Below are 20,589 nucleotides of genomic sequence, written 5' to 3'. Positions count from 1 at the left end.
CCTCTGCAAGCTGCTGCTGGTGAGGACTCAGGATGTGCACACACCACTGCAAGAGGAACATGACAGCAGCAGCAGTTTGTCAGTGCTCCCACTTGAAGGGGTTCTGGGGTTGGTTTGGGGTTTGTGGGGTGGTATTTTTAGCATTAACCTGGCAGGTTTGTTTGTGATGGAGGAAGTGAAGTCATGGCAGGGTGGTGGGCAGGGGTTTGGGGCTCAGAGGAGCAAAGGCTTTGCACCAAGAGCATGTGAGAAAGCAAACAAAGCACATTTTATCAGCACCTCTGCTTTTCTAAAGTGCCCTTTAAAGGGAACCACAACTCTGCACCAACCTGAGGAGAAGCTGAGACCAGTTTCTAGTCTAGAAAGATCAGCAGTTCCTCCAGCCACATTTTGGGAAGGAACCAATGAGTGTTCCTGACAATGGGAGTGGCAAAATACTGCAACAGGTTGCCCAGGGATGTGGTTGAAGCCCTGTCCCTGAAGACACTCAAGATCAGGTTTGATGTGGCCCTGGGCAGCCTGATCTACTTGGAGATGTCCCTGCTGCCTGCAGGTGGGTTGGCCAAGATGACCTTTGAGGGTCCCTTCCAACCTGCTGCAATCTGTGAGTCTGAGTTCAGAGCCCTGGGTTTCATTCCTATTGCTGTTTTTGTGTCACTGCAAGGAAAAGGCACCTGGGGTCTCCACATTTTGGAGCTCTGGTCTTGGTTCACCTTGTCCTGGCATCACATCTTGACTGCCTGCTGCCAGGTTGGTGTCCCAGGGTCATTCCTTGCACTGTTCAACTTCTAAAGCCATTTGCTGACTCAGATGCTCACTCCACTCTGACCATGACCTGCAAACTCCCCCTCCTCAGGAAGCAAACTTCCCATACTTTCAAACTTTCCATCCAAAGGGTCAGAAAGACCCCTTGACACCACCTGCAAGCCCTTCTGCCATCCCACATTGCCCAGCTGCATTCAAAAGCCTGCAGTGCCTCACACTCATCCAGGCATGAATGTTTAAGCAATTCCTTATTTGCTGGCACAAGAGGATCACTCTTCAAAGGGAACACCAGAAGAGGCCAACAGAAGGCATGTGTGTGTTTTCAAGGAAGCCTTGCTGAGAGCAGCTCAGAGCTGAGGAGATGGAGAGTCCCCAGCCAGCTCTCCTGCAAAAGAAGGGAGAAGTCTGGCCAGAAAGCCAGAGGTCACTGCTGCTGCCTACATGGTGTCAGTTGTCTGGTTAAGGCTCCTGTGTGACCTGGATGCCTGAAACAAGCCATGCTCTGGAGAACAAGGCAGAGAGAGGAAATACTCCACCACTTGCAGACTACAAGCATTCCATTATATCTCAAAACCACTTCAAGGAAGTTCTGTTTGCCAGCTCCAAAGGAATCTGTTGGCTTCACACTCCAACTGGCAAGGGCAAGAAGGGATGGAGGCCAAGGCGTGCCCCAAGGAATAGCCAGTGTGGGATGAAAGAAGTCTTCACTTCTCCACTCCCACCAAGCAGAAAGCAGGCAGGGCTTTGGAGGAGCCAAACTTTTCCCTCTTTTCCCCACACCAGGATCAGACAAAAGGGCCAATGGTCTCCTGGGGTGCATGAAATAAGAGGGAGGTTCTCCTACCCCTCTGCTCTGCCTTAATGAGGCCACATCTGGAGTACTGGGTCCAGTTCTGGGCTCCCCAGTTCCAGAGGAACAGGGACATGCTGAAGAGTGTCCAATGGAAGCTTATGAGGATGATGAAGGGACTGAAACACATGTCTGCTGAGGAGTGGCTGAGAGACATGGGGCTGTTTAGCCTGGAGAAGACTGAGAGGGGATGTGATCAATGTTTACACATACCTGAAGGGTGAGTGTCAAGAAGGGTCCAGTCTCTTTTCAGTGGTGTCCTGTGATAGGACAGGGGGCAATGGATACAAACTGGAACCCAGGAAGTTCCACCTCAAGATAAGGAAAAAATTCTTTGGTGTGAGCATAGTGGAGCAGGCTGGCCAGAGAAGCTGTGGAGCCTCCTTCTGCAGAGACCTTCAAGACCCATCTGAATGTGTTCCTGTGTGACCTGCCCTGGATGATCCTACTCTGGCAGTGGGGTTGGACTTGATGATCTCCAGAGGTCCCTCCCAACCCCTACCATTCTATGGCTCTATGACAGTGGTGTGCTCATATCCCACTGGCACCATGACCTGCACAAAGGTGGTCCCTGCCCTAAACATTGCCCTCCTTTCCTACTCTACCTCCAAATAATCTCTGAATGCATCAGATGTGACAGCAAAATTCATGTGCACCACCTGAACCTGCCAGACCACACCTGTCAAGGGCCTTTCATCAGAAGAACCTTGGTGCTGCTACAAAGTTAAATCTCTCAAGCTGCCCAAGCTACAAAGACCAGCAGCAGCAGCAGGGCAAGACCAGCAGCAGCAGCAGGGCAAGACCAGCAGCAGGGCAAGACCAGCAGCAGCAGCAGGGCAAGACCAGCAGCAGCAGCAGCAGGGCAAGACCAGCAGCAGCAGCAGCAGGGCAAGACCAGCAGCAGCAGCAGGGCAAGACCAGCAGCAGCAGCAGGGCAAGACCAGCAGCAGCAGCAGGGCAGGACTTCTTCCTCCATCCTTTATTTCAACCCCCTAGCCTAAGGATCTCCAGCACCATACCTGCAGCTCTCAAGGTATTTCCACCTCCTATAAATCTGAGGTTTTGTTTACAGGGAGATGCTTCTAGCACTGAGCAGAGCCAAGTTAACCAACACAAAGGCTGCAGACAGTTCAAAATCGTGGCTGGAGGGAATCAACCCTCTTCAACCCAGAGACACTGGTGAGATAGCATCTCAAAGCAAATGTCTACTTGGCATTGATGAGAGATGATAGGGCACAAGGTAAGATCCTAAACCCTTGAGTGACAAGGCACAGAAGGCCTTCAGAAACACCCAGAGACTGATTTTCAAAGCAGCTGCCACTCATGCAGAAAGCCCCATGGCTTCCTCTACCACATCAACCTTGTCTCCTTTCACCTGGGCTCCTGAAGAGCTCTGAGCTGATGAACAACCACTTGAAAGTCAGAGGAGTTTACTCAGTGACAGGCTGTGCTCAGGAAGCAGGACTCCTAACCCCCCAGTGAAGACAAGCAAAGCAAACAGGATGCTAAATGAGCTGTGCCAGGACACAAGAGTGATTAAAAATGGGAAGGCTCATTAGCTCATCCACTTTGTTTCCAAACAAGCCAGGCCAGGGCTGTTCTTCACACACTCTAGCTCTGTCCAGCCCAGCTCACAACTCTCCCAAGTGATTTGGGATACATCATTTCCCATCAGAAGTTATGCAACACTTCACAGCAGAGTCAACTTAAGCCTTCAGTTCTCTTTGCTCTCTTCATTGCTATGCTGGCAGCTGGCACTGAGCTTCAAGATGATTTAAACCTCCAGCTGACACACACCTAACATCTTCCAGCCCATGAGCTGTGTGTGGTTGCTCCTTCAGGCACAGCAAGAGCACCATCATTCACAGGATGGTTTGGGTTGGCAGGGACCTTAAAGATCATCTAGTTCCAACCCCAACACCTTCCACTAGACCACTCCAGGTTCCAAGCTGGCTTTGAACACCTCCAGGGAGGGGGCATCCACAACCTCCCTGGGCAACCTCTCCAGCTGCTCAGTGCCTGCCTCTCAAGACAGTCATGCCAACAGGTACCACACACAAATAGAAGCATGCAGACTCACACCACAGTGCCTGTCCACACATGATGTCCCCAGGGATGGAGGGAAGCTCACCTTTCTCTTCAGTGTGTGCAGATGAGCAGACAACCCACCACGAACCCAGGCCCCAGGGAGTTTCTTCTGCACAGTTGTGGGGGTCTGACCCTCACAAGACACTTTGTGCCTAGGTTAGAAGCCTCTGGACAGCTTGCAATTGAACCCTCTAGGACTTTCTACATCACTCAATCCCTCTGGAGCCTCACAACATACTTCTCATTGCACTTGGATTAGAGACTCATTCTGCCTCCAAGAAGGCAGCTCTGGACCTCAGCTTTCCCTGCTTCTGTTGGGGCTCATGTTTCAGAGCCCTTCCCTGGATCCTAGCTTCTGGAGGGACATTCCTGCATCCTCCAAAGCCTGGTTCTAGCCCAGCAGTGAAAGTTTCAAACACAGAAGCTCGTTGTTTTGGTTAATATCAAATATAGGACATCTTGTTAACATGCTTCAGCTTCCAAGACTGCGAGATCACAGGCAAAGAGCTGTCCCAGGAGAAGCCTCTGGGGATGAAATCCCCTCCCAAACATTTGAAGGATGAACAGAAGCAAAGGAATTTATCTGCCATGATCTATAATAAGATTTCAATATAACATTCAGCCTACAGCATTTCTAAATATGGCTAAGGATCCCTGAAGTTATTTGGCATTCTTTCATCTCCCAAGGATTTTCTTTCACCCTTTTTTTTTTCCCCTGCCCTCTTTCCATCCCCAGGGTTCCACATCCATCCCAGAGCAAGGCCTTCTATTGGGTCAGGGGGCTCTCACCTCCAGTGAGGCCAGTCAGCCTGACCTCAGTGCCAGGGGAAGTGATGGAGCAGATTGTCCTGGCAGCAATCACTGCACACCTGAAGGAGGGCCAAGGGCTCAGGCCCAGCCAGCATGGATTTAGGAAGGGCAGGTCCTGCCTCTCCAACCTGAGCTCCTTCTATGCCCAGGTGACTGCCTGGTGGACATGGGCAGGCTGTGGATGTAGTCTACCTGGAGTTCAGCAAGGCCTTTGACACTGTCCCCCACAGCAAACTCCTGGCCAAGCTGTCAGCCCCTGGCTTGGACAGCAGCACTCTGAGCTGGGTTAGGAACTGGCTGAGCCCAGAGAGTGGTGGTGAATGGTGCCACAGCCAGCTGGCAGCCAGGCACCAGTGGTGTCCCCCAGGGATCAGTGCTGGGCCCCATCCTCTTTAATATCTTCACTGATGATCTGGATGAGGGCATTGAGTCAGTCATCAGCAAATTTGCAGATGACACCAAGCTGGGAGCAGATGTTGGTCAGTTAGAGGGCAGAAGGGCTCTGCAGAGGGACCTGGACCGACTGGACAGATGGGCAGAGGCCAACAGGATGGCATTCAACAAGTCCAAGTGCCAGGGGCTGCACTTTGGCCACAACAACCCCATGCAGAGCTACAGGCTGGGGACAGAGTGGCTGAGAGCTGCCAAACAGAGAGGGACCTGAGGGTGCTGATTGACAGCTGCCTAAACATGAGCCAGCAGTGTGCCCAGGTGGCCAAGAAGGCCAAGAGCATCCTGGCCTGCATTGGGAATAGTGTGGCCAGCAGGAGCAGGGAAGTCATTGTGCCTCTCTCTGATCCCTTGCTCCTTTTGTACAGGGGAGGCAGAAGCCAGTAGCTTCCCCTGGTCCTTAGCCCTGGGGGGACCTTGTGCTGTTTATTACCTGTGAGCATTGTAAACACTGTACATTTTGTACATATTCATTGCAGGTTGTAGGCTTTCTTGTAAATACAGCTTCCATTTGCCTCCAGCTGAGCTGCTCTGGGGAGGGAGGAGTTGGGAGGCAGATTTTCAACCCACCACTGTCCTGCAGCCCAGACAGCATCATTCACTCAGCTGAGATGTGCAGAACACCCATGATGCCTCTCACACCTCCAAGACTCTGCTCTTGGTGCCAGAAGAGATGCTCTTCAGCCAGCCAAGTGCCCTGTGCAGCAGCAGCACTCTGAGCAGATGGAAGCCACTCACCATGACAGTGCAGTCCTCGGAGCCGCTGGCGATGACCTGGTCGTTATGAGGACACCAGTCTATGTCCAGCACTGGTCCTGTGTGGCCACACACTGTGGGGTAGGACTTGTCAATCCTGCCTGTCTGGAGGGAGGAAACAAGAGAAGAGAGCTGCAATCATCCACAGAGCACATCTCAGGGCAGAGGAGGATGCTTATCATAGATTCACAGAATGGGTTGGGATGGAAGGGACCTATCAGATCGTCCACTTCCAGCCCCCTGCCTCAGGCAGGGCCACCTCCCACCAGCCCAGGCTGCTCAGGGCCTCATCCAGCCTGACCACAAACACCTGCAGGGAGGGGGCATCCACAACCTGCCTGGGCCACCTGTGCCAGTGTCTCACCACCCTCACTGCAAAGAATTCCCTCCTAATCTCCAGCCTCAATCTCCTCCAGCCTCAATCCATTCCCCCTTGCCCAGGAACTCTTTCCTTAATTGGTCCTCCATCAACTCCTTCAGTATTCAGAATTTCACCCAACTGGAACCACCTCATGGATGGGCAGGAGGAAGCAAGCCAGCACCTCTCCCCTCCAGCACCCACTGCCTGGAAGCTCCTGATGGCCCAAGGGTTGAAGGCTCAAGCAAAGCAGGACTCTGCTGCCTGTATCTCAGCATCTGCTGTGACAGTGTCCCTCTGGCCACCCCCAGTGCTATGGGAAGAGGGCTCTGCCCCACCACTGAAGCTCTGGCTTAGTCTGGGCTTCAGAGCAGTGCTGAGGGACAGCTAAAGATAACCAAGCCAGAACTTTACATGGAGTTGGTGGTCACTGAGCTCACCAAGCCTGCTTGTTTTCATCACTGAAGGACCTAAGGGCCACGAGGATGAGCAGAGGGCTGGAGCTCCTCTCCTGTGAGGACAGACTGAGGCAGCTGGGGTTGTTCAGTCTGGAAAGGAAAAGGCTCTGAGATGACCTAATTGTGGCCTTCCAATATCTGAAGGGAGCCTACAAGAAAGCTGGGGAGGGACTTTTTAGGGAGTCAGGGAGTGAAAGGACTGGGGGGAATGGATAAAAAAAGGGAGGGTAGATTGAGATTGGATGTCAGGAAGAAGTTCTTCCCCATGAGGGTGGTGAGAGACTGGCACAGGTTGCCCAGGGAGGTGGTGGAAGCCTCATCCCTGGAGGTGTTTGCAGCCAGGCTGGATGTGGCTGTGAGAAACCTGCTGTAGTGTGAGGTGTCCCTGCCCATGGCAGGGGGGTTGGAACTGGCTGATCCTTGAGGTCCCTTCCAACCCTGACACTTCTATGATTAACCTGGATGGAGAGTTTTGAGGACAGAGTTATGCAGAGGGAAACACTGATTTCAGGAGTCAATTCTGTAGACAGAGCCAGGCACAGCCACCCACTCCTGATGTGAGCCTCTCTATGGCAGCAGGACCAAGGCCACCAGCACGCTGCCGAAGCCCAGCTCACTACACAGACAGGGGAACAAGCCAATGAGAGCTTCCCATCTGAGCAGAGACACATCCAGTGATGCCACCCAGATGCTGCCACCAACGGTGCCACTTGGGTCTGCACTTTGCTGATGGAGCCCCTTAACATCCTAAAGCACCTGACCATGCCCAGACTGCTGAGGCACCCAAAACTTCAGCTTCCTCCCTGAGCAAGGAAACAAAATCCCTCTAGCTGAGGTTGTAGCCAGGAGGGGGTTGGTCTCATCTCCCAGGCACCCAGCAGCAGAACAAGAGGACACAGTCTCAAGCTGCACCAAGGGAGGTTTAGGCTGGAGATGAGGATAAAGTTCTTCCCAGAGTTGTTAGCCATTGGAATGAGCTGCCCAGGGAGGTGGTGGAGTCCCCATCCCTGGAGGTGTGCAAGAGGGGATTGGATGTGGCACTTGGTGCCATGGATAGTTAGTCATAAGGTGTTGGGTGACAGGTTGGACTGGATGATCCCTGAGGTCTTTTCCAACCTTATTGATTCTATGATCATCTTTGGCATAGATGACCATAGAAGCAACACCTAAACCCCTGAAGTCAGGGGGCAGTAGAAGCAGGGGGAGCAAGAGACACCTGCACTTCCAGGGATCTTGCTCCAAGAAGTTTTGCTTCCTGGGAATGCTGCTGTGGCCTTTTCAAGAGCTATGGGAGAAGAGAGGCAGGAGGAAGAGGTCTGGGATGAGGCCTCCTTCTTTTGTGTTTAAACATGCAGAAAAATGGCTGGCTTTTCACCTCTGCCATCCCCCAACCTTGGAGGTTCCCCCTTCCTAATGCATGCCTCCCACCCAGCTCCATGGGGAAGGCTGACCCTATGCAACACTGCCTTAGGTCCAAAGGATCCACAAAGAATGCTGGATCCTGGCTTTTGAGGGCCTACTGACCTGAAGACCTCTACCAGCCCCAAAACAAGACATGGATCCAAACAGGCTGAGTTACAGCAACCAAACCACCACTTCCCAAAGGGGCAAACTGAGGAAGAAAAGGGGGTGGGAAGGGGTGGGGGGAAAGGCTAAAAAATGCTGTCTCAGTGAATCAAAAGCTCCTGCACTTCTTACCAGTCAAAGTGTTGTGGCTGAAAAGCCATAAAGCAGACATTAAAAAAACATTAAAGTCTCTGTAATCCCTCTTGGATGTGGAATAGGATTAAACCCAAAGAGTTATGAATCCACCCAACTTGCCCTGTGGAGCCCAGCCACTTGACCTGAGCTGATTAGAAGAGAATCATGCAGAGCATTATGTTGCATGGATCTCAGGAGGCACAGCACAGGCTAAATACAAACAGAGGCCTAAAAAAGAAACACAAAAGAGGGGGTGGGGGGTGGTGGGGGGAAGAAATATGATTAATAATGTGAGAAGTCAGTGACTACCTGCTCTGGCTCCTCAGCAGGGCTGAGAGTAATCCTCTAAGAAGCAGGCAGGCTAATGATCTGCAGGCTGCACAAGTGCCTGTCACTTCAGTTCAGAGGTTTGGGCAGTAATTTATTACTGGAAGGAGGCAACAACAAAAAAGAACTCAAAACTCAATTCAATTTGCACAAATTAAACCTGGAACTTCACCTTTCAGTTTTGATCAGGGTGAACCTGAGCAGCCCCAGCCCCAGCAGCCAACTGCCTGTGACAGGCAGCTGACCCCAGGGAGCAGGCAAACCCAGGGGCTGCTTTTGATCACCTCCAGGGCAGCTCCTGTCTGTAACAGCCCATGTTGTACTTCCATCAGCTCGCTAAACAGCTCTCTGGGCAATGAGGGAAAGAGAGGTGAGGGGTTGGAACACAAGCCCTGTGAGGACAGACTGAGGGAGCTGGGGTTGCTTACCCTGGAGAGGAGTAGACTCAGGGGTGACCTTATTGCTCTCTACAACTACCTCAAGGGAGGTTGTAGACAGGCAGAGGTTGGTCTCTTCTCCCAGGCAAGCAGCACCAGAACAAGAGGACACAGTCTCAAGCTGTGCCAGGGGAGGTTTAGGCTGGAGGTTAGGAAGAAGTTCTACACAGAGAGAGTGATTGGCCATTGGAATGGGCTGCCCAGGGAGGTGGTGGAGTCACCATCACTGGAGGTGTTCAAGAGGAGACTTGATAGGGTGCTTGGTGCCATGGGTTAGTTGGTTGGGTGGTGTTGGATGATAGGTTGGACACGATGATCTTGAAGGTCTCTTCCAACCTGGTTTATTCTGTTCTATTCTAGACAACAGACCTCAAAGCTCATCCAGTCCAACCTGTCACCATAGACCTCATGACTAAACCATGGCATCAAGTACCATGTCCAATCCCCTCTTGAACACCTGAGTGCCTTCAAGCAAGCCAGATTAGTAGAAAACAAAGAGAAAGGGAAAAAAAAACCCAAGAGAGATGATGAGAATACAAAACCAAACCCCCCCTACCACCCACCAACCTCTTACTCAATTCAGAAGGGCCAGCTAAGTGGCAGAGGAAAACTGGTCCTGAAAGTGGTCCCCTTATGAATTCATCTGCCTGCCTCACAAGCACTTCTCTGCCAGAAAAGGGCAATGGGTTGCAGGAAGCAGCTAATGGATTATGGTAAAAATATCATGGAGAGCAGCTGCTTTCCCCCCCCCCCCAAGCCAGGGCTGCACTCCTTAAAGTCTCCCTTTAAAAGAGGGAAGTGGCATCGAGTTGCACAAGCAGAAAAGCAACTCCCCCACCCCACCCCCCAGCCCCAGCCCTCACTCTGCAGAAGTTTGAGGAAGGAAATCAGGTCACAACTGCAGCCTGAAGTACAAACTGGCTGGGAGCTCTTCTCTCTTTTAGAGCAAAGAGGCCTTTCTTCCTCAGCTGAGCAGTGCTGCTTTCCTCCAAGTCCCACAGAGAGTCCAGCTGAGTGAAGTGTGACATGCTCTGGCCACTGAGCCTCCACCACTGGCTGCAGCAGCTGGGGCAGGAGGCTGTAGGAAAAGGGGCACTGCTCTCTTGTGAGCATGACAAACAGACATTAGTCACCCAGTGAACCAATCAAGGCATCCAGAACTAATTCAGAAGATTACAAACAGTGTGGCTCCCCAAAGGTCTCACTGCAGTGTCAGGCCACAGGAGACTTTAGAGCCTTCCTAACCATGTAACTGCTCCCAAACCAGGCCACTCTCAGCATTCCTTCTGCCCTCCAGACATTCCTCAGCATGCTCCTGATCTCCTTTTAGCACCTTGACAGCTGCAGGGGCTGGGACATTACAGGAGACATTGCAGCCTGCCAGAGAGCAAAGACAAAGGTCCTTGTTCTGGAGTGCCCAGACCCCAGGGGATGCACAGAGGGACAAAAAACACAGTGCCAGGCAGGGGTCCTGCACAAAGCCAACCCTGCCCTGAGCAGGGAGAGCAAGGCTGCAGAAACCATGGCACTGAGCAGCCCCTGAAGGCTTGGCATCACAGTTGGGAGGTGTGGGCAGGAGGATGGAGGTGGCAGCAGTGGAGAACTGCAGCATCTGGGGGCTCCATGGGTTGCAGTGAGAGCTTGCAGATGGCTGGAGCAGCAGGCTGGTCTCTTCTCCCAGGCAAGCAGCACCAGAACAAGAGGACACAGTCTCAAGCTGAGCCAGGGGAGGTTCAGGCTGGATGTTAGGAAGAAGTCCTTCATAGAAAGAGAGATTGGCCATTGGGATGTGCTGCCCAGGGAGGTGGAGTCCCCATCCCTGGAGGTGTTTAGGAAGAGCCTGGATGGGGTGCTTGGTGCCATGGTTGAGTTGATTAGATGCTGTTGGGGGATAGGTTGGACTTGATGATCTCAAAGGTCTTTTCCAACTTGGTTAATTCTATTCTGTTCTACCTTGAGGACTTCATGGTTTGCAGTGGGAGCTTGCAGCTGGCTGGAGCAGCACTTGGGGCTTCATGGTTTGCAGTGGATGCTTGCAGCTGACTGTGAGAATGCAGAGATAAGATCTGGTTGCAGCTGCAGGATGCTTTCCACTGGACAAATGTATGTTTAGCTGAAGAATCCTTCATAAACTTCAGCTGGCTGAATGTGCTGGCTTTAAAACAAAGTGAAAAAAAACAAGCCCAAAGCAACCAACCAACCCCCCCCACTCCACTAAACTACTCACTCCTGTCAGGCAGAGCTGGGTGTGCAGCACAGCTCCAGCATTTCAGCTACCACACCTCCCAGTTTCCAGAGGAAAGCTCTGAACACACTTCCAAATGAAACTTCAGCCTCAGCTAACTTCTAGCTGAGGAAGCCCTTGGGGCAGAGGATGCTGAGGTTCCAAACAAAGAGACCTGCTGGCCACAAATGACTTCACAAGTGACCAGATAAAGAGGAGCTCTTTTCTTCTGTCCCTGAAAGATGATTCCACAAGTAGTTCATTCCCCTGTTAGTCCAACAGGAGTAGGGGAAACTGCTCCCTGGGCCTACAAGTTTAGGCTTGTGGGATGAAGTGGTAAAACCCCACTGCAGCTCAGGGGTGGTGGAAGATGAGCACCCCCATCTGGAGAGGGCAGAGGTGCTGAGCAAGGACACAGCACTCAGAAAGCATCCACAGGAACAACAGCCTCCTGGCAGGCAGCAGAATTGGACCTGATGATCTTCAGAGGTCCCTTCCCACCCCTGTGCTGCTGTGAGCCCCAAAAGCTGGCACCAGACAGCCCAGGCCTCCAGGGCTAGCCACAGGGAAACTGGGAGCAGTCAATGAAAGTGCAGATGGGGAAGGAGACAGAAGAAAGCCTGCACAGAGCCCAGGGAGGAAGCCCCTTCTATTTCAACTCTTTCTGCTGAACTCAGTTGAGGTGGAAGCTCTGACCAGCTAAGGCAGGATTTCACCCTCCACTTCAGACCCACCTGCAACCCTGCCCCAAGGGTGCTTCTGCCCAGCTGTATCCCACACCAACCATTATGCCATGGAGGCAGCAACTCAGAAACTCACAGAATCAATAGGGTTGGAAAAGACCTCAGAGATCATCAAGTCCAACCTGTCACCCAACACCTCCTGACTGCTAAACCATGGCATGCTGCCATTCATCTGGACAAAACCACAACTTCAAGAGGACTTACTCCACTCCTTGCACCCTGTTGCAAGCACAGAAAGGCAGGAGTGGAGCAGGTGCAATGCTCTCCAGCTCCTAACAGCAGCTCCAGGGAAAAATCCAAGGTGAAATGAACAAAAGGGAATCCCAATCAGGGCCCAGTCCAAGGTGAAACAAAAGGAAGGAATCCAAATTAGTGCCCCATGAGGAATGGTGCAGTTACAGCTCAAGCCCCTGTTCCTCCTGCATGGCACAGCTGGGCTGGGGAGGCAGCCATGGGAGGTGGGCACATGCTGATGGGCTAAGAGTAAAACACTCTGCAAGAAAGCAGGCTTTAGCAGTTCCACTGGGCACCTCACCCATCAAAGCCCACCAGTGCCTTGCTTTGCTCATCAGCTGCTGCAGAGCTGTCTTGAATTTTAAGCTTCCCCACCCAACATGCAAACCCACTTGGAGCTGCAGGGAAAGCTGATCCAAATGTGAGGGGAAATCTCCCTTCACAGCCCTGCAGCCTTGCAAACCTCTCTCCTGGGGACACTGCTCTGAAACAGACCTAGAACACCAGTAGAATAGAGCAGAACAGAGTAGAACAGAATAGACCAGACCAGGTTGGAAGAGACCTTCAAGATCATCAAGTCCAACCTATCATCCAACAGCACCTAATCAACTAACCCATGGCACCAAGCACCCTATCAAGCCTCCTCCTAAACACCTCCAATGATGGTGACTCCACCACCTCCCTGGGCAGCACATCCCAATGGGCAATCACTCTCTTTGTGAAGAACTTCTTCCTAGCATCCAACCTGAACCTCCCCTGGCACAGCTTGAGACTGTGTCCTCTTGTTCTGCTGCTGGGTGCCTGGGAGAAGAGACCAACCCCCACCTGGCTACAACCTCCCTTCAGGGAGTTGGAGAGAGCAACAAGGTCTCCCCTGAGCCTCCTCTTCTCCAGGCTAAGCAACCCCAGCTCCCTCAGCCTCTCCTCACAGGGCTGTGCTCCAGACCCCTCCCCAGCTTTGTTGCCCTTCTCTGGACACCTTCCAGCAGCTCAACATCTTTCCTAAACAGAGGGGCCCAGAATTGGACACAGGACTCAAGGTGTGGCCTAACCAGTGCTGAGCACAGGGCAGAATGACCTCCCTGCTCCTGAACTCATTCTACTTCACACCCTTCCATCCCAGCTGGCTGGCTGGGCCTGATGAACCCAGCAGAGCTGCACCTCCTGCTTTTCCTTTCACACCTCTCAGGAGTGAAGAGGAGGATTTTCTTTGCTTTCCACTGCTCCCTGCAGGAATGCAAATGTGGCCCAGCTGGTGAGCAGCCTGCCTGTGCCCCGGGTGAACAGTGAGGCATGTCACTTGCAGAACAACATATTCCTTCAAGAAGATCATTCCTGAGGTGTGTGGCTCTCACCCACCCACATGCTAACTGCCTCTCAGGGCACCCAGCTGAGGGCAGCTCCTGCAGGCAGGCTGCCTGTGGAAGCTTCTGCAAGCACACAAATGGAAAAGCTAATGAAAGGTATCACCAAAGGGGGCTGGGGGTGGGGGGGGGGGAAACAAAAGCCTCTTCTAAAGGCCTTACATAACACAACTTGCAGCTGAAGGCATCTTCCTAGAGGAACTGAAACACAAAAGAAGACTTTTGAGGCAGGTTTTTCACTCACAAGATATAAAATGGCCAAGAGGTTCTGAAAAGAGGAGGAAGGGGGGGCAGGGGGGGCAGAAAATTGGTAACCAACTTCTGTTGCAGTGTAGAGACCAGCACCAGGAGCATGCACAGAACCCAGGGTACTGACAAAGACTCCTCAGAGCATCAAGCAAGCCACAAAATCTCCCTCTGGGCTGTAAAATAGGATCATTCATAGGGAATCTGGGGGCTGGAAAAGCCCTCCAAGATCATGGAGTCCAGCAACCCAACACCACCATGCTCATCAAACCAGGACCCAACAGGCCATGTCACAGTACCACTAAGGTTGGAAGAGACCTCAAAGATCATCAAGTCCAACCTGTCACCACAGACCTCATGACTAAACCATGGCACCAAGTGCCACGTCCAATCCCCTCTTGAACACCTCCAGGGATGGGGACTCCACCACCTCCCTGGGCAGCACATTCCAATGGCTAACAGTTCTCTCTGGGAAGAACTTTCTCCTCACCTCCAGCCTAAACCTCCCCTGGCACAGCTTGAGATTGTGTCCTCTTGTTCTGGTGCTGGTTGCCTGGCAGAAGAGACCAACCCCCACCTGGCTACAACCACCTTTCAGGGAGTTGCAGAGAGCAAGAAGGTCTCCCCTGAGCCTCCTCTTCTCCAGGCTAAGCAACCCCAGCTCCCTCAGCCTCTCCTCACAGGGCTGTGCTCAAGGCCTCTCCCCAGCCTTGTTGCCCTTCTCTGGACACCTTCAAGTCTCTCAATGTCCTTCTTAAACTGAGGGGCCCAGAACTGGACACAGGACTCAAGGTGTGACCTAACCAGTGCAGAGTCCAGGGGCACAATGACTTCCCTGCTCCTGCTGGCCACACTATTCCTGATGCAGGCCAGGATGCCATTGGCCTTCTTGGCCACCTGGGCACACTGCTGGCTCGTGTTTAGGCAGCTGTCAATCACCACCCCCAGGTCCCTCTCTGTTTGGCAGCTCTCAGCCACTCTGCCCCCAGCCTGTAGCTCTGCATGGGGTTGCTGTGGCCAAAGTGCAGCACCTGGCACTTGGGACTTGTTGAATGCCATCCTGTTGGACTCTGCCCATCTGTCCAGCCTGTCCAGGTCCCTCTGCAACACTTCCCTTGAATGCCTCAAGGGATGGGGATTCCAACACCTCCCTGGGCAGCCTCTTCCAGTGCCTCACCACTCTTGCAGCAAAGAAATTCTTCCCAACTCCAACCCAAACCTTCCCTGGCACAATTTCAGGCCACTTCCCCCTCAAGTTGGACAAACAGATCCCACTCAACCCCTCTCCTTTGTAAGCAGAGGCTGTTTCAGTTGGCATCTGATGGGAGAGGAGCGCATTGAGCACGGCACAGTGAGGGGCACAGCCCTCCCCAACAGCATCCCAGAGGATAACCTGCAGCCCTGGGTTCATTCTGCCAGGAGTAACATGGAGAAATGAAGAACACAAGCCCCCCCATCAGAACACCAAGCAAGCCACCCATCCAGATTGAGCCTGGAAGAAGGCAGAAGGACCAGCCTGGTACTTGCACAACACTGTTGTGAAAGCTACCAACCTGCCAGCTGAGCACACACCCATCCTGCTCACACTGGAGAGCTCTGAGGGATGTAAACTGGAGAATAGCTTCTTGCCTTCCATGCCCAACTCCTCAATTCCTCAGCAGGGGGGCTACACCAAATTCCAGAGTCCCAACATGGTGGTGCTGCAAGAGACCTCTGGAGATCATCCAGACCAACCCCCTGCTCAAGCAAGGGGCATTCACAGCAGCCTGCCCAGGATCACAATGGCCAGGTGGACTTGGAAGCTCTCCAGAGATGAAGACTTCACAACCTCTCTGTGCAATCTGCTCCAGGGCTCGGCCACCCTCACAGCAAGGAAGTTTTTTCCCCATCCTTTCCTCTTCCCATGCTACAGATGACCTCCATCTCATCTAGCAAGAAAGGCTGAGGCACACACCACTTCTGTCAAGTTGGATCCTCAGATCTACCCCCATCTCTGCACCGTTTTACCTGGGATGAGGCTCAAAGAAACTAAACTCCCAAAGCCTGCAAGTGCCCAGTTTCATGGGGATATTCCACACTAACACTTTGCTCAGGCCCAGTCACCCACAGCCCACCATAAGCAGCAAGATCTCAGTGTTTTGTCCCTGGTGTGCAGAGTCAATGCTGATTAGCTCAGCTCCTATCACCTACAGGCCATTAATTGATATAAATGACAGCCTTTAACAAAGGCAGGGTTCAGTCCAGCAGAGACCATCTCCCTGCAGACCAGCCAACCAACCTGTGGGAACTGCAATCTTCAGCAAGCCAGCCACAGCTCTGGCTGGAGCATGGGAATGGGGAAGCTTTCCTGGCAGAGCCCCCTGCACATGTGCATGCAAGAAAACAGGAAGCTCAGACAAAGCATTTCCACAGCCAGCAAACCCAGCTCAGCTGCACCAGCCCTGGCTGCTGCTCTGCACCGGGCTGCAGGGAGCCCCAGGGGTTAAGGAATGGAGCGAGGAGGATAGAACCACTGAACCATTACCTCTAAGATCAAGCACAACCCTTAGCCCAGCACTGCCAGGGCACCACTAAACCATGTTCCTCAGCACCACATCTCCATGGCTTTGAAACCCCTGCAGGGATGGGGACTCCACCACTGCCCTGGGCAGCCTGGGACAGGCCTCGGCAACCCTTTTGGGGAGCAAACTGTTCCTCGTGTCCAAACTAATCCCCCCAACCCAGGGCCATCCCCTCTTGTCCTATCTCTTGTTCCCTGGGAGGCCAACCCCCACCTCACTCCAACCTCCTTCCAGGGAGTTGTAGAAAGACAGAAGGTCTCCCCTCAGCCTCCTTTTCTACAGGCTCCCTCAGCTGCTCCTCCCCAGCCCTGCTCTCCAGACCCTTCCCCAGCCTGGTTGCCCTCCTCTGGACCCACTCCAGCCCCTCACTCAGTGTCCTTCTTGGAGTGAGGCTGCAGAACGGAGCTCAGTCCTCAAGGACTGGCCTCACCAGTGCCTAGTACAGGCTGGTGCTCCCTGCCCTGGTCCCGCTGCCCACACCCTTGCCGCAGCAGCCCCGGGGGCCGCTGGCCTTCTCGGCTGCCTGGCTGCACCCTGGCTCATATTAAGCGATTATCAACGAGCATCCTCACGTCCTTTTCCTGCAGGGCGGCTTTCCACCCACTGTCCCAAGCCTAGAGCACTGCGGGAAGATGCAGGAGGCAGCCCCTTGGCGCTCCCATCCCCATAGGCAGCCGCACGGGGCCGGGTGAGGCGGCAGGGCTGCGCACGAGAGGGTTAATGGCGGCGCCGGCGGCGCGGCGGGCGCGCAGGGGTTACAATGGCGGCGCGCTTGCCTTGCCGCGCCCCGCCCCCGCCTGCCTTGCCGCGCCCCGCCCCCGCCAATCAGCGCGGCGGCCGCGAGCGCTGCCATGACCATATAAGGTAAAAAGCCGCGGCCGCCGCAGTGCCGCTGCGGCGCGAGCGGGCGCGCGGGGGCGGGGAGGGGCAGGAAGGGGGGGCGGGGCCAACGGGGCCGCCCGGCCACACCCCCGCGTCCCCCTGCCCTGCGCATGGGGGCTGGATGGGGAGTCCCGGCTCCAATAATCAGGCCCCCGGCCCCTGGCCGCAGCTGGAGAGGGAGCTGGCAGCTGCCCGCTCGGCTGCAAAAAGCCACCGCAGCAATAACCCCCCCACCCCCCTCCCCCACCATGTTGCTGAGAACTGAAAGGAAAAATAAATGAGTGAAAAATACATTGAAGTGAGCGAAAAATACATTTAAATGGGTAAACCCTCTTTTTTCATGGGTAAACCCCCCTTTTTTGGGGATTGCACAGATCCTCCAAAGACAGGCTGGGCTCACCTCTCAAAAGAAGGTCAAGCCACATCTGCAGTAATTCACAGTAACCCTGGGTATGATGCAATTAAGTCCTAGTAGGGCCATTTCCCTGCAGCCTCCTGAAGGCTCTGAAATGCAGCAAGTGTATTTTTATGGCTCAATTTTAAAGCCATGCCAAAATTATGGTTTAAATTAGACCCCTCCTTCTATTTTTTCGCCCCCTATGTATAACAGCAAGGACCTTGCTGTGGGAGCTCAATGAATGCCTCCACCTAAGGGGCTCACATAGAAATCGAAATGTTTGGGTGTTAAAAGGAACAATTTCATCAGCACAGGCGACAAAAATAACTGAAGAAGACAGGAACTGGTTAGAGCAAAGCCAATGCTGTGCTGCACTGCAAAAGAACATGTCAGGGTGGGGGGTTTAGGAACAGAATTTCTCCAGCTTCACATGAAACGTGTCAATTATTGCTGCCAGTCCCTGTTTAAAGCACTCCAACCTGATTCCAACCTTTCTGTGTTCATTCCACGCAGTAATTAACAGAGTGAACCTTGTCATTGAACTTTCAAGTCACACTTGCAGACATCCATGCTAGAATCACTGTTGCTAACAGCTTTGGTTCTTTCAGTGCTGTAAAACACTCATCTCCATTTAAACCATTCACCTCCAACATCTTCTAGGTGAGTGTAAAATGGACATGACATGAGCATCACTCAGGGCACAAAGGCAATGACAAAATCTAGAGAAGGGTGGGAGGGATAACTGAAAAAGAAACCTTAAAAAAAAGCCCAAACTAGATGGCACTTAAGATCTTGGCACTCAGAATTAGCAGGAATTTCTGCCAGGGACTGAGGAAAGAGATTCACAGATTGCACTGGGTTGGAAGGGACCCTCAAAGGTCATCTTGTGCAACCCCCCTGCAAGTCAGTAGGGAAATCTCCCAACTCAATCAGGCTGCCCAGGGCCACATCAAGTCTGATCTTGAATGGCTCCAGGGATGGGGCTTCAACCACATCTCTGGTCAACCTGTTTCAGTACTTTACCACTGTCATTGTGAAGAACCTTGGGAAGGAAGAGAGGAGAAGAGGGGTGTGCATCTTCTGCCATCAGCTGTGATGCAACAGGAATGCAACTGCCTCCTGTGTTGAGCAAGGAATTCCTGACTGAGATCTCTGCCACCGTGTGGGGCTTGGGCAAGAGCAGGACACGTGACCTGAAGATGAGCAGAAACCAGAATGCTTGCAAAGAAAGGCTGGAAAGAAGATGAGGGAAATGGGAGAGCTATTTAAGGAGGCTGGGGGTTTGGCTTGTTCTGCCTCAGCACAACCGAGGCACAAGTGGGGACTGGCTGCTGTGTTCCTGCAATGCACTCGCCGTGTGGGAAGCTATATTCAAGTCTGGTCACTATTGCTATATATAAACAGGGCAGATCTGCAAAGGGAGCTCGAGAGAAAAAGGATAGGGCTGGTGACAGACTGAGGACATCTTAAAGAGATAAGTTTGGGGGTCACAGGGAAGATAAAGCTACAGGAAAAGGCTTTTCGTCACAGGAATTTGCTGGTTAAGCATCACAGGATCACAGCATGGTAGGGGTTGGAAGGGACCTCTGCAGATCATCCAGTCCAACCCCCCTGCCCTCAGGGTCACCTAGAGACAGTCAGAGGAACATGTCCAGGTGGACTTGGAATGTCTTCAGAGATGGAGACTCCACCACCTCTCTGGGCAGCCTGCTCCAGGGCTCCAGCACCCTTAAATTCAAGTTTCTCTTCATGTTTAGATGGAACTTCTGATGTTCCACTTGGTGCCCATTACCCCTCATCCTGTCACTGGGCACCACTGAAAAAAAGCCTAGTGCCATCTTCCTGATACCCAACCTTGAAGTATTGATTAGCACTGATAAAATTCCCACCTCAATCTGCTCTTTTCCAGACTAAAAAGCCCCAATTCTCCCAGTCTGTCCTCCTCAGAGATGTTCCAGTCCCCTCAGCATCTCTGTAGCTCTATGCTGTACCCTCTCCAGCAGTTTCCTGCCCTTCTTCAACTGGGGAGCCTAGAACTGAAGACAGAGCATCCCAGGAAGGGAGAGATCATTGCTCTTCAGCAAGGGTGGAAGAAAGATGCTCTGCAGTTTTTTCCCATGCAGTATCAGGGAGAAACAGGAATTCATTTCAATCCGAGACACTGCTCTTGCTCATCTGTGTGCTTTTAAAGACTTCTCTACCCATCATTTCAGCCTCCTTCCAAACCTCTGATCCAGCCCTTCTCAGGCTGATGGACAGGAATCCAACTTCTCTGTATGTTCTGAGGAACATACAGGAACCCTATGAGGAGCAGCTGAAGGAACTGGGGTTGTTTAGTCTAGAGAAGAGGAGGCTGAGGGGAGACCTCATTCCTCTTCACAGCTCCCTGAAAGGAGGTTGGAGACAGGTGGGGGTTGGTCTCTTCTCCCTGGTATCAGGTAACAAAATGAGAAGAAGTGGCCTGAAATTGTGCCAGGGGAGTTGGAGACAAGGAAAAATGTTGTTGCTGCAAGAGTGGTCAGGGATTGGCACAGGCTGCCCAGGAAGGTGGTGGAGTCACCATCCCTGGAGGTGTTTAAAAGATGTTTGGATGAGGAGCTTAGGGACATGGCCTAACAGTTGTGTACAGGAAGATGTTAGGTTATGGCTGGACTTGAAGATCTTAAGGTCAGCCAGGCCACTCTCTGATTCTGCAAAGCACACCCCTGAGGTTCTACAAATCAATTTAAAGTGTAAGGGAAAGAAGCAGAGTGTGTCTACAGGCTCTCTGAGAGATGATTGATTGGACACTCAAGCAGCAGAACCCTCAGAACATAGGGGGTGTCTCTTTGCCCAAGATCAGACAAAGCTGAACCCTCAGAACATGAGGGGTGTCTCTGCCCTAGATCAGGCAAAGGCCTTCTTTGGTATCTCATGGGATAAGAAGATCTGGCTGAAG

General features: G+C 52.7%; 1 protein-coding gene across 1 annotated transcript in view; it reads right to left on the bottom strand.

The window, feature by feature from the left end:
- CORO1C (coronin 1C) overlaps nucleotides 1–20,589 on the bottom strand; it is a 65,072-nt gene that overhangs the window by 14,709 nt on the left and 29,774 nt on the right. The window contains exon 3 of the mRNA XM_054173022.1: nucleotides 5,702–5,824. Coding sequence (XP_054028997.1) covers nucleotides 5,702–5,824 — 123 coding nt within the window. The remainder of the gene's footprint in view (nucleotides 1–5,701; nucleotides 5,825–20,589) is intronic.

This window comes from Dryobates pubescens, chromosome 25 (genome assembly GCF_014839835.1).
Source record: "Dryobates pubescens isolate bDryPub1 chromosome 25, bDryPub1.pri, whole genome shotgun sequence".
In the NCBI taxonomy this organism is placed as follows: domain Eukaryota; kingdom Metazoa; phylum Chordata; class Aves; order Piciformes; family Picidae; genus Dryobates; species Dryobates pubescens.
Note: the sequence above shows the minus strand (reverse complement) of the source record. Positions and strands in the feature narration are given on the sequence as shown.